The sequence below is a fragment of the Schistocerca serialis genome, chromosome 9 (assembly GCF_023864345.2).
Source record: "Schistocerca serialis cubense isolate TAMUIC-IGC-003099 chromosome 9, iqSchSeri2.2, whole genome shotgun sequence".
Taxonomy (NCBI): Eukaryota; Metazoa; Arthropoda; class Insecta; order Orthoptera; family Acrididae; genus Schistocerca; species Schistocerca serialis.
Window position 1 is genome coordinate 49,633,760 of NC_064646.1, and position 14,601 is coordinate 49,648,360.

Sequence of the window (14,601 nt, forward strand, 5' to 3'; positions counted from 1 at the left end):
TAGTCTCCTGCAATTAACTGAAGTCTGAGGCTAAATCATTCTTACTTCCAATTTATCATATAGACTTTTCCACAGTTCTGTCAAAGATAGAAAGTTTACATAACATGCAGAGAACTTTGCTTCTATCTAACCACCAAACTGAGCAATGGTTAGGTTTGCCACAATATGCTTATTACACGCCTTGCAAAAGGTCTTTGAACTGGTGATGACTGATGCCACGATGCCTTGCAACATTCATACAGCTAATCATACTGAGACATGTGAATGGACTTGTTTTGACTGCATATTATAAGGGGCATTCAAATGAAACCCGGTCACCAGTATAAAGTAATGGTAATGATTTTATTAACTCAAAAATGTAGTTATACATAGTACACATACTCAAAAATAGTCACTAGAACTTTTGGCACATTTATCCCATTGTGACATTAGTCAGTCAATTCCATCCTCGAAGAAGCTAGTAGGCTGCTGTCGGATACACGCCTGGACCCAGTTGCACATTTTGTCGTCCATTGCAAATTGATGTCTGCAAGTAGCTTGTCTTAGCGAAAGCAAGCTTTAGCTTTAGCAAGACTAAAGCATTCACTTCTGCAACCATTTTCGGTGTGATGACATGATGATCCTGTCCAGGACGAGCATCGTCTTCCAGTGACCCTCAAGGAATCCTTGGAGCCATTCCACAACACTTGAACACTTGATCGGTAGCGGATGATAACTTGTGTGACCATCTTCCCTTTGGAGTGAAACCACACTGGCACTATGCAACACCAAGCGGTCCGCACGCATCAGTCTCTCTACCAACAGATGGTGCCACCATACCCGCAGTTATGTGGTGCCACATCACGTGTAAGGCAAAGGTAGACGCACTGACCAGGTTTCAGTTGAATGAACCTCATATTATTATTATAATTACACCTCCTGGCAAGTGCTACACAGGTCTTAACTCTTCTCAATAAATAAGAACTGTGCTTCCTATCAAAGTGAGAGTGGCAATAGGTTTCTTCTGGAAGTTACTGTTACCTCCGCTACAAAGAGTGTCTGTGATGACAGTAGAATGTTTCAAGATCAAGTGTTGAAATGGATCAGGTGTGATGGAAAGTTAAAATTGTGTGCTTTCAACAGAATGAGGAGTGAATGTTGTGAAATAGGGCCACCTTTCAGGCAGCCTACAATCTTCATCTGTCCAACGGACAAGCTGCGGTATCCATGTCCCATGGGGCAGAGTTAGAAAAGCCTGAACTAGAGAAACTCTTGACAATATGGTGATCAAGCACCAAAATCTCAAATTGAGTATTTTTTTTTTACACAAGTGACTTTTGTAACAAAAGGTCAGAATTTGATTCAACTGATCCACAAACTTTGTCAAACATAGTTAACATACCTCTGGCTCCACAATTGGCACAATGCGGTTGCACTGGCATATGGAGGCATAGCGAGCCAGTACATTAGCATTTTCCAGAATAGCCTGATATGATGGTGTGTTGCGCTTGATCTTCAGCACACAGCGCCATTTGGCAAAATGGCAACCATCCTTCTTGTACTGTGCACATCGCTGTGCCAAGTCGTCGAGTCCTGAACAATACACATTTAGTCTCATTTATTTCATTCTTAACAATTAAATATCACATACAAATACTGAAAGAGATAGAAATTTAGATTTATAAGTGCTCTGTGGCTTTCATACTTTCATGTGGAGAAATAAAACATGGATATAAATACATTATTTCATACATCCAGTCCTTAACTATTTTAAAATACTAAACAGACAGTAGTTAAATGGCTGGTTAAAGAAATGTGTGTTAGTTCAACTAAGATGACATTCCTTTTAATGTTTACATGGCAATATTGTCAAGATAATGACTAATGGAATGAAAGCAACAACTCAATATACACTAGGCGCAACGGTCAACTTCTTGTTACATGCCTACTTCATTAACACCATCTGCATACAGCAAATTGCTGGAATTTTACTCATGATTTTCCAGTATAACATAAGCTGACAAAAGTTGAACATCTCCTAAGGAAGCATTTGATTACACACAGTTGTAAGTGTAAAGTGTGGTGGGTAGGAATTACTAACTCACATCTGTGTGTGTGTGGGGGGGGGGAGGGGGGTCATAATATTTACAAATTAATTTGCAGTGAGAACATAAAAATGTAAAACCACTTGTTTCACATCAACAATGTAGGAAAAGATGATTTCTACTTCCTATAAAGAGGACACATTACATTGCAGACAGGCACAATTAAAAGACACTTAAAACACAAACCTTTCAGTCACAGCCTTCATCAGCAAAAGAGAAACAGAGAAACACACACCATTAATATAAACAAACAAGCACACCTCACTTGCACATGACCACCAACTCCAGCAGCTCAGGCCAGAATGCAACTACCACTTGGGATGGCAGGAGTAATTTAAAGAGGGCGGGGAAGAGGAAAGTATTATGGTGTATGGGTGGGGGGACAGAAGAATGCTGTTGGGTGGAGTGTGAAGGGACTAGAATGGGCAGCGTCAGAAGGTTGCGGATCAGGACGGTGGGGAAAAAAGCAGAAGAGCATAGAAAGCTGGGTTGGTGCATTGGCAGAGTGCAGCAAACAAAGAGGCTACATTCCTTTTAATGTTTACATGGCAATATAGTCAAGATAATGACTAATGGAATGAAAGCAACAACTCAATATACACTAGGCGCAACGCTCAACTTCTTGTTACATGCCTACTTCATTAACACCATCTGCGTACAGCAAATTGCTGGAATTTTACTCAGAATTTTCCAGTATAACATAAGCTGACAAAAGTTGAACATCTCCTAAGGAAGCATTTGATTACACACAGTTGTAAGTGTAAAGTGTGGTGGGTAGGAATTACTAACTCACATCTGTGTGTGTGTGTGGGGGGGGGGGGGGGGGTCATAATATTTACAAATTAATTTGCAGTGAGAACATAAAAATGTAAAACCACTTGTTTCACATCAACAATGTAGGAAAAGATGATTTCTACTTCCTATAAAGAGGACACATTACATTGCAGACAGGCACAATTAAAAGACACTTAAAACACAAACCTTTCAGTCACAGCCTTCATCAGCAAAAGAGAAACAGAGAAACACACACCATTAATATAAACAAACAAGCACACCTCACTTGCACATGACCACCAACTCCAGCAGCTCAGGCCAGAATGCAACTACCACTTGGGATGGCAGGAGTAATTTAAAGAGGGCGGGGAAGAGGAAAGTATTATGGTGTATGGGTGGGGGGACAGAAGAATGCTGTCGGGTGGAGTGTGAAGGGACTAGAATGGGCAGCGTCAGAAGGTTGCGGATCAGGATGGTGGGGAAAAAAGCAGAAGAGCATAGAAAGCTGGGTTGGTGCATTGGCAGAGTGCAGCAAACAAAGAGGCTACATAAAAAGCTACGCACTGGCTTCAGCAGAGCTAGTAAATGACATGGCTGCTTTCTTTTCTCTTATCCAGCTCCTCTCAATCATCAACACCTGTTTTGCCCATTTCAGTGTCATTTCCATTTCCTTTACACCTTTCCTGCCACAATGGATCCCTCTCCATCTCTCTGTACCAGTTCAGAAAAGTATCACTTTCCCTGGCTAAAACCCAGTTCCACATCCTATTTCTCAAATGCTGCCTAAATCATAAAAAATTTCTTTCTGTGGATCCCACCCCTCCTTTCACAATGTCTTTCGCCATTTCAGGTTCCGCCAGTCCCGACCCTCACAAACCAGGTACTGCAGAAACATCTCCATGGCAAGGGCATCCCAGAACCCCCCCCCCCCCCCCCCCCAAAAAGATACAATCACTGTGCAATCCACACTCCGCACATCACATTTCTGAAATTGAGTCCCTTGCTCTCCAGCATCTAGAGGAGCATTTCTGATACCACTTCGATAAGTCATCCAACCTACTAACATCCTATAGCTACCTCAGGGCACCACTATACAACCCCTATCCTACCCACTGTGTTCCTCCTCGTCCATCCCTCATAGCACCTAAACTTTGCCTAGCTGACCTTTTCAACTTGCCGCATCCGCCTAAACTCCCTACCAACACTCCACCAAATCTAGATGCAAAACATTCCCGAAAGACTGTTGTTAACCTTTCCACCAAATCCCTGAGCTCCACGGTAGTTTCAGTCCTGTCCAAAAATCTCATCTTTAGCCTACACCCAACTTTAACCATGGTAGATTTGTCAAAGACCTAATCTATTCTCCTCCTCTCAATCCCTGCAATGGAAGCAATTCTTTGCATCCATCTAACCAAAACAAACCTAATTTCAACACTGAACCTGGCTTCTCCCAGTTCATACCACCATCCAACCACGATCCTTCCCATCTTCCCCCCTCCTCCAACCTCTCATTGGTCACCTTCCAGGAATTCCTTAAGTCCCAATTTAGCCACACCATCCTTCCGCAGGTCCCTTCCTCAGAATACCAAACTTTCAGCAAAAGAAAGAATAGCCAAACACAATCTCTAAACAAATCCAGACCTAATCATTCTACCTACAGACAAAGGTTCTACCAATGTTGTTATGAATCACAGTGACTACCTGGCAGAATGCCTTTACCATTTATCCAATTCCCCCATCTACAAACTCTGTCAGAATGATCCCATCCAAAGAGGTCCAACACAAACTCTAATGCCCACTTAAAGCCATAGGCCCTCCCCAGAACCTCTCCCCTGCATCCATTTCCCTGCTCACACACCCCACACACATACATCTTCTATATCCCCCCCCCCCCCCCCAAAAAAATCTAGAAAGCCAACGATCTTGGACATGCCGCTGTGGGTGATTATTGTGCTCCAACTGAAAGAGTTTCAGCCCTCACTGCCCAACACCTCCAACCAATTGCCCATAATCTACGTCCAACATCAAATATAGGAAATCACTTCCTTCAATGACTCTCCACCACCCCCACCCCTTAATGTCTGGATACCTACTCGTCACTGCTGATGCCACCTCCATATATACCAACATCCCTCAATGCCCGTGGTCTTACAATTACAGAACATCAACTTTCCAAACGTCCTTCGGATCCAAACCCACTACCTCATTCCTTATATACCTTACTAACTTTATCCTAAACTGCAACTACTACTCCTTAGCAGGGAAGATATACAAACAAGTCCATGGCACAGCCATGGACACATGCATGGCACCCTCTAATGGCAACCTGTTTATGGGCGATGTAGAAGAGACCTTCCCAGCCTTCCAAAATGCCAAACCCTTAGTCTGGTCCAGGTTCACTGATGACACCTTCAAGATTTGAATTCAAGGCCATGGCACCTTGTCTTCATTCCTTAACAACCTCAACACCTTCTCTCCCAGCCGCTTCACGTGATCCTCCTCAACCCAGCGTGCTACCTTCCTAGAAGTTGACCAACTACTCTCTGATGGCTCTATCTGCACCTCTGTCCACATTAAACCCACCAACGACAAACAGTACCTGTGTTTCAACGTCTGTCATTCATTTCACATTAAAAAATCAGCCTGGCCACCCGGGGTTGGTATATCTGCTGTGACAAGAACTGCCTTGCTGAGTATGCTGAGGGTCTCACCACGGCCATCAAAGACAGGCACCATCCCCCAGACCTAATCCGCAAACAGAATTCCCATGCCATTTCTCCTCGTACCCCAATCCCCCGACCAACCCCAAGAACCTACCACAAAGGAGTGCCCCCTTTGTCACCAAGTACCACCCTGGACTGAAAAAACTGCATCACATCCTTCGCCAGGGCTTTGATTATCTATCATCACGCCCTGCAATAAGGTAAATCCTATCCGAGATCCTTCCCAGCCCTCCTCAAGTGGCATTCTGTCACCCACACAACCTCCATAACATCCTAGTCCATCCCTATGCCACTCCCAATCCCAACCCCTTGCCACATGGATCATATCCTTGTGAAAGACCTAGGTGCAAGACATGCCCAATCCACACACCCAGGATTTCCTATTCCACCCTGCCACAGGTATATCCTACCCCATCAGAGGCTGGACCACCTGCAAAAGCAGACATGTCATTTACCAGCTCTGCTGCAGCCAGTGCACAGCTTTTTATATTGCTACAACAACCAACCAGCTGTCCACCAGGATGAATGGCGACCATTAAACTGTGGTCAACAGCAAAGCAGACCACCCTGTAGTACAACATACTTGATTTCAATGGCTGCTTCACTATCCGAGTCATCTGGATCCTCCCCACCACCACCGGCTTTTCTGAACTGCGCAGATAGGAGTTATCCTTACAACACCTCTTTGTTTGCTGCCCTCTGCCAATGCAACCACACATCTTTCCCCACTCCTTTTCACTACATTTTTCCTCTGCCTTTCTGCCCCGCTCTTACACTACTACCCTTTCTCCTTCCCTATCCCCTCCAGATTGCTGCTGCCATCCCATGGGATAGTTGCATTCTGGCCTGAGCTGTCGAAATTGGTGGTCATGTGTGCATGAGGTGTGCTTGTTTGTTTGTTTGTATGTATGCATGGTAACTCTCTCTCTCTCTCTCTCTCTCTCTCTCTCTCTCTCTCTCTCTCTCTTTTGGTGATGAAGGCTGTGGCTGAATGCTTTGTGTAAGTGTCTTTCAATTGTGCCTGTCTGCAACTTAATGTGTCTTCTTTATGGCAAGCAGAAATCTATCTTTTTCTAGAAGGTGTACGACTTTGCTTCCGCCCTTTTTTCCCCCAACATTTGAGATTTTAGTGGAACAAATTGGTTACACATGTATCAATTCAAAGTACTTTCCATCACTAGCCACTACTTTCTCCCATCTTTTGGGCAGTGTACGAATCCCATCTTTTGGGCAGTGTACGAATCCCGCGTTGAAAAAATTGTTCATCATTTGAAGTGATTCACAAATCAATCCAATCTGACTTCTTCATGAGATCGGAAGTGTTGGTCAGCCAGGCCACAAGCCACTGATCTAAACAGGTGATAGTCAGAGGGAGCAATGTCTGGAGAATAAGGTGGGTGGGGTAGGACTTCCCATTTTAACGTTTCCAAGTACATTTTGACCTCTTTTGTAACATGGGGTCGAGCGCTGTCGAACTGCAAAATCACTTTATCGTGCCTCTCACTGCGGCCGTTTTGTCTTTTAATGCTCTGCTCAAACGCATTAATTGCATTTGATAACTAGCACCTGTGATTGTTTCACTTGGTTCTAACTAGCACCTGTGATTGGTTCATTTGGTTCTAACACCTCATAGTACACGACGCCGAGCTGGTCCGACCAAATGCAGAGCATGATCTTGGAGCCTTGAATATTCGGTTTGGCCATCAACGTGGAAGCATGGCCAGGATTATCCTCATGATTTTTTGCGTTTAGGGTTATCATAATGAACCCATTTTTCATTTCCGGTCACAATGTGATGCAGAAATCCCTTCTGTTTTCGCCTCTGAAGCAACTGTAAACTAACACACAAACGCCATTCAATGTCTCTTGGTTTCAGGTCACATGGGAGCCAGGTTCCTTCTTTCTGAATCATGCCCATAGCCTTGAGACATTTTGAAATGGCTTGCTGTGACACTCCCACTAATTGTGCCAATTCTTCTTGAGTTTGACGCAAGTCTTCACTAAGCAATGTCTCCAATTTTGCATCTTTGAAAAATTCTCTCTTCCACCACTATGCGGGTCTATGACATTAAAACAACTTACAACATGTTCTTTCGCTAATAGCATCCTTACCATACGTACTTGAGAGCATTCATTGAGACTCAGCAGCTGTTTTCTTCATACAGAAACAAAACAGTAACACCTCCCGCAAATGATGAGAATTAGGCTCGTAAACTGACATTTTCAATCAAGAACAACTTTATGATGCAGACACAAATTGACTAATGTTTGAATGAGGTTCTGTTGACTGAGGTCCAAGCTAACTGCCTGACGTCTGCGATCTGATTCTTTCGACCACTACTTACCGTTGTCGCTACCTATCGGCAAATGGCGGAAGCAAAGTTGTACACCTTGTACATTGTTGATATTGCTAAGTGGAGTTTTCATTGTTCCACAACATTGTGATTTATTGTGCAAAATGATCAATGGAACATGAAACTAATTAACTAACTGAATGAATGAATGCATGAATGAAAAAATAAATGTCTTTACTTCCAAGGTATCTTACCACACTTCAGAGTGTGCCAGATGCTCCCTTAGGTTGGCAGTGTTCTGAGCTCTGATTGTCAGATGGCTCAGTATCCACAGGGTAATTTCTCTCTTTAAGACTATCTTCATTATCATTATATAAATATGCATTAACGGAAAACCCAGAATTTAATATAATATGTATATGAGGATATGGCATTACTTATGAACTAGAATCAGTGCTTAGCACTGGACAGATCAGATGGTGTATCCACTGCCCATGTCACATTCTCCTACTTCAGGAGTAATGACATTACTTCATATACAAATCATATTCAACGTGTGTAGTTTAAAGGGGGAAACCACATTAGGAGGTTTAAGAAAATCAGATTTTTTTATTGCATACATTGTTAGCTTAACTATCCAAGAATACGCTGTCAAAATTTCAAAGCGAAATTCGCATTCGTTTAGATTTTATGAGCATAGAACCGAGCGCACATGGCATATGCACAGGTCACGTCCAGAAGAGAATGGGGGCTCAGCTCCGAAAAATTTGAAAAACTAAAAAGCTTGGTGGAAAAGGCAAACTCAAAGTCATTAGTGAAAAAGCTCATCACTTATTATGGACTAGTGATTCGAAGACATAGAGAGAGTGTGCAAGACATGAAAAAAGCAATTATGGCGACATACTATCATATGATCTCCACAGACGAAAATCCTCAACACGAGTACTGCCCAGAGGGAGAAGACAGCTGGTGTGAGTGGCAGAAACAAACAGCTCTTGGAATGGAAAATGAACTACACCCTACGCCATTGCACCCTGATGTGCAGAAGGAAACTCTTCCAATATATGAAAATTTATCAAGGGAAGAGTTACTGGAGAGATGGTTAGGTGGTCACACACAAAATGCGAATGAAAGTTTTAATTCCACTACTTGGCGATTAGCTCCTGAACACTTGCACTCCGGATTAAAAGTCACTGAATTGGCATCGTATTTAGCAGCAGGCGTATTCAATGAAGGAAATTCATCCCTTCTGATGGTCATGAACAAGGCACGCAAAGCTTCAATCACGTGAGCCAGCAGAATCGACTTAGTTCATTGGAATCGAAGGAGGGTCGGAAAGCACTGCTGCAAGCACAAAACGAAGCCTATGAGGAAGGAGGAGGATTACTATAGGGTGCTGGAATCGCAGATTAATCAATAAGCATTTTACATTACACTTCCTTGAATTTCTAGTTTCCAAGAATTTATTTTTCAAACGCATTTACCTCGAAATGACCTTTTTCATATTTGCGTGCAGTCTAAGTCAAAAGGTACAGAACCAATCACTAGGAAAATTGATAGTATTATTCTTTATAAAATTACAAATTATATGAACCAATTTGTGAGATGGTATCATGATTTTAAGGTATTTTTCTTTGCATAATTAGAGTAAAAAAAGTGTGAAAAATCTAAGTAAACTGCTCCAACGCCTGCAAACTTTTTAATTAACATTATTTTCACCCGCATTGAGATCCATATTCTTAGAAAATAAGTTATTAATGTAAAATCAAAACCTTTTTGAATGCAGATGAAAATCAGAATGGGTACACTGCATGCAACTGTAGAGTTATACTCACAACCTTCAGTGGAAATCACAGTGTAACTTTGTTATTTTTGGCTGAAATTATTCTAAAAAAAATCAGAACAACTGTTCGTAATATGAATGAAAATATGTCAAAATTTAATTAAATTCTAATTAATTCTTCAAACCCCAAAAAAATCCCAAAAAATCAGTGTCAAACAGCCTCCTAATGTGGTTTCCCCCCTTAACTCTTCATTCACAGAATCTCCAATTAAAATAAGTATCATTTGCAACTAACAATTACGTTAATTTCTTTCACCGGTATGGCATACAAGGACAACAAATAATTTACTACTCAGTTCAATATCAAAGTGTACAAGGCAAATTAATTTAGCTCTAAAGTACTTAATTAAGCAACATTACAGTTTGGAAAACATAATTACCTTTCCCTTAATGAATAGTTTCTTATGACTCTGACAATGATGTACAGTCATTTGTTATAGCCACAATATACTCTCTCAAAAGGAATTTAATACTGAATGGAAAGGCTCAAAGATTTAAAACTTACCCTGAGTGGTGCACTCATCCTCAGAGCCGAACAATGGAACAACGCCCTTGTCAACCTTTATGCCAGGAATGATGTTGCGCTGCTTTAGTAGCTCCACAAAAGGAGTTCCATCATCTGCCTTCTGATAGAGGGTTTCGTGGAAAAGGATGACACCAGAGATATTTTCACCCACAGAAGGATCCGCTGTGAAAAGCAGCTGTGGACAGACAAGAATGTGATTAAGAGATGAAGAAAAGCTGAGTTTGCTTTAAATAAAACTATCAGTAAATAAGGTTAGAAGGAATGGATGGTAGACAGTAGCAAGTTAAAGCTTTGAGTCAGTTTATAAGGTGTGTTCAAGGCAGCTCAGCCCATACAATGCAAGTGTCAGATTTGAGAGCCATTTTGACAAATTCTTGTCAAGAATGATCAGTTTCTCTAAGCTTCTTTTCTGGTACATAAGTAATGGCCAGTGCCCATCAGTGTGAAAACAAATGTAACTAAAATATTAGTAGCTACTCACTACACAGAAAGTTACACCCACAGCTGCCTCATAATGGTATATAATTCTAATACTAAATTTACTTCTTGTTTCCCATCTGCCAAATGTCAAGAGCTACACAAATTACAACATAACGATACCCACACTGTACAAAAAATAACGGTGTGGGATACACATGAGTCCACACTACAAGCACTGAACACCGTAGAAGGAAACTGTATGTCATCAGGGAGTGTCCTATCTGGTGGTGTTGACAACACTTCACTATAACAGGAGGTAGTTTTAGAAAAGAGCTAGATCATGAACAGATAGTCTATTTCAATTTAAACATCTTGTCACTTCGTACTTTAAGCCACTTTTTTCCCCAATGCCTCAGGATAACGTGGCCTGGCTGTGTCACCAGATCTTTGCGTCCTAAGTGGTTCCATGGTAGATAGACAGTTTAACAAATAAGTCTTTTTTAGGTGCATACAACCCTATGTAATTATCAGTGGACTGTTGAGCAGACTCCTGTGTCTGACAGACTGGATGGCAGGTGCCACACATCACATCAGCTTTAGCTAACATGGTATCTATAGGGTGATTCAAAAAGAATACCACAACTATAGGGATTTAAAACTCTGCAACGACAAAAGGCAGAGCTAAGCACTATCTGTCGGCGAATTAAGGGAGCTATAAAGTTTCATTTAGTTGTACATTTGTTCGCTTGAGGCGCTGTTGACTAGGCGTCAGCGTCAGTTGATGCTAAGATGGCGACCGCTCAACAGAAAGCTTTTTGTGTTATTGAGTACGGCAGAAGTGAATCGACGACAGTTGTTCAGCGTGCATTTCGAACGAAGTATGGTGTTAAACCTCCTGATAGGTGGTGTATTAAACGTTGGTATAAACAGTTTACAGAGAATGGGTGTTTGTGCAAAGGGAAAAGTTCCGGACGGCCGAGAACGAGTGATGAAAATGTAGCACGAATCCAGCAAGCATTTGTTCGCAGCCCAGGAAAATCGACTCGCAGAGCTAGCAGAGAGCTGCAAATTCCACAATCAACTGTATGGAGAGTCCTACGAAAAAGGTTAGTTATGAAACCTTATCGTCTGAAACTGGTTCAACTACCTGAACGTCAACTACCCGAGGCGATGGATCGGCCGCTAGGCAGCCCGTGACAGAGCACGTCATCACTGGCCTCCAAGAAGCCCTGATCTTACCCCCTGCGATTTTTTCTTATGGGGGTATGTTAAGGATATGGTGTTTCGGCCACCTCTCCCAGCCACCATTGATGATTTGAAACGAGAAATAACAGCAGCTATCCAAACTGTTACACCTGATATGCTACAGAGAGTGTGGAACGAGTTGGAGTATCGGGTTGATATTGCTCGTGTGTCTGGAGGGGGCCATATTGAACATCTCTGAACTTGTTTTTGAGTGAAAAAAAAAAACCTTTTTAAATACTCTTTGTAATGATGTATAACAGAAGGTTATATTATGTTTCTTTCATTAAATACACATTTTTAAATGTTGTGGTATTCTTTTTGAATCACCCTGTACTATGCTTGCCCCTACACGTATTACTGACAAGCCAAATCCCCTTGTAATGGATATTCTGAAACATCTACAGATATGTGGGTATTGGTGATTTGGACATAATGCACTCAATATAGCCAGAATTGCATAATACTTCCATAAAAGTTTGTTGTGCCTGCCACTGTTCCTTTCGTGGTCTTCTGCACGCAGCACACTCCTTCTTCCTTTCCACTTTTTTTACCTTTTCACTGGTACAATACCCACTTGACCACTATCCTACTAAAGCTAAGTGTGTTGAAACAAATTTCGGGCTTGCAGCCGGTCAGCATCCAATACTTCGCACGATATTTCAACTGGACACCTACCAGTCACTTTCAGGTGAGCCGTCTCAGACTGGTGAAAACGTGCTCCGTTCCACAATATATAGCGTACTGTAACTATTCTGCGCCTGCGTCAAAAATTTGATAGATGAAACACACTGCCCGCCGGCAGTGCCTTCACTGGTGGAATAGCGGAACTCAGTCGCCCTCTGCGATGCTGTTTGCCACGGCTGTCAACACTCTCTGTTGTCTTCGATTTGAGCAAATCGTGGAGATGATGGGATTCCATGCACTGTCCAGCTGGTAGCCGCTGTTATGGTTTAACAGATTTTCTGCCAGTTGTATTTCTACGGATTCTTTAATAATGGAGTCCCAGAATGACGTTGCTGTGGACAAAATCATTGTTTTCTCAAACTCCACTGAATGTCCAGTAGAAATACAATGTTCAGCAATAGCGGACTTGCTTGGCTGCAAAAGGTGGGTAAAACGTTGATGTTCAGTGCAGCATTCTTTCACGGTGTGTGTGGTTTGACCTATGTAAGCCATACCACATTGGCATGGTATCTTGTAAAATCTGGCGGAAAATCTGTTAAACCGTGACAGCGGCTACCAGCTGGACAGTGCACGGAATCCCATCATCTCCACGATTTGCTCAAATTGAAGATGACAGAGTGCGTCGATGGCCGTGGCAAACAGCAACGCAGAAGGCAACTGAGTTCTGCTATTCCACCAGTGAGGGTGCTGCTGGTGGGCAGTGTGTTTCATCTATCAAATTTTCAACGCATGCGCAGAATAGTTACAGTACTCTATATATTGCGGAACGGAGGACGTTTTCACCAGTCTGCGATGGTTCACCTGAAGGTGACTGGCAGGAGCCCAGTTGAAATATCGTGCGAAGTATTGGACAATGACCGGCTGCAAGTCCAAAATTTGTTTGAACAGTCACTTCGCCGGGAAAATTTTAAAATTCACAAAGCTAAGTGTGTCGGTATGTTCTTCAGTAACTGAGCTTTCCACAGCTGATTTACTTTGTAAGAGGTTATTTGCTTATACAGAGGTAAATGGTTCTCCAAGAGAAGTCACATTTCCCACACTTTTCATTATTTTGTTGGATGGTTGATTTGGGGGAGGGGACCAAACAGTGAGGTTATTGGTCACGTGATTTAGGATGGCAGGAATGAGGGAAGGAACAACACAAACACCACAGTCCAGTCAAGAGAATGGGATAACACGCACATAAAGAGGTAAAATAGATGTCAGGGTGGTGGGAAGAGAAAAGGACGGGAGAAGGGTGGGTGGAAACAGGGAGAGCAGGGGTGCTCCAGAAATGCTACACGTGGTGGGGCACCAGCACCAGCACCACCACCAAAGCATACTGTCACCCTCACCACACTATACAGGGTGTCCCACTCAAACCTCCCCGATTTCAAGGCCCCAGGAGGGACAATGAAAAATGCACCACATTGTAGAGCATCTCAAAGAATTCAAAAATTCCCGCATCACAAGTGCCAAGTATCATTGCCAGAGTGCAGCACGGTCGCACGAAGTGAAAATGGTGACTCCACGGCAGCGCACACAAAGCAGCAGTGTGGTTTGCAGAAACAAAATCACCAATTACTGTGCGAATAAATTATCATCGTGTGTATGAATGTGATCCACCTGATGTGAAAACAATTAAGGAATTGTGTAGGAAGTTTCTGGCAACATGAAGTGTTCTGAAACATTCTGGCGATGCACGTTACAGAGTTTCAGAAGAGACAGGGGGAGGACATCAGAAAAACGTTTCTCAGAAGCTCACATAAGTCAATTTGTCAAGCACCTACGCAACCTGATGTACCTCGATCAACACTGCATTGTGTAGTTCACCAGTGTCTTTGTATGTGTGCTTATAAAGTGCAAATTCTGCAACATCTGACGCCGAACGACAAACCGTGCTAACAACAATTTGCTGTGAATATGCTGCAGCATACTGACTGGATGCCAGCTTTCTGGAAAGATGTTTATTCTTAGATGAGGCAACCATTCATCTATCAGGAAGGGTTAATAGGCATAATGTTCGGAT

General features: G+C 42.5%; 1 protein-coding gene across 4 annotated transcripts in view; it reads right to left on the bottom strand.

Annotated features, from left to right (window-relative positions):
• Nucleotides 1-14,601, bottom strand: part of LOC126418728 (fructose-bisphosphate aldolase) — a 140,232-nt gene that overhangs the window by 16,264 nt on the left and 109,367 nt on the right. For all 4 annotated transcript variants that reach the window (XM_050085633.1, XM_050085637.1, XM_050085634.1 and 1 more), the window contains exons 3-4: nucleotides 10,224-10,419; nucleotides 1,382-1,572 (exon numbers count right to left, since the gene is read on the bottom strand). In XM_050085633.1, the coding sequence (XP_049941590.1) occupies nucleotides 1,382-1,572; nucleotides 10,224-10,419 (387 nt within the window). The remainder of the gene's footprint in view (nucleotides 1-1,381; nucleotides 1,573-10,223; nucleotides 10,420-14,601) is intronic.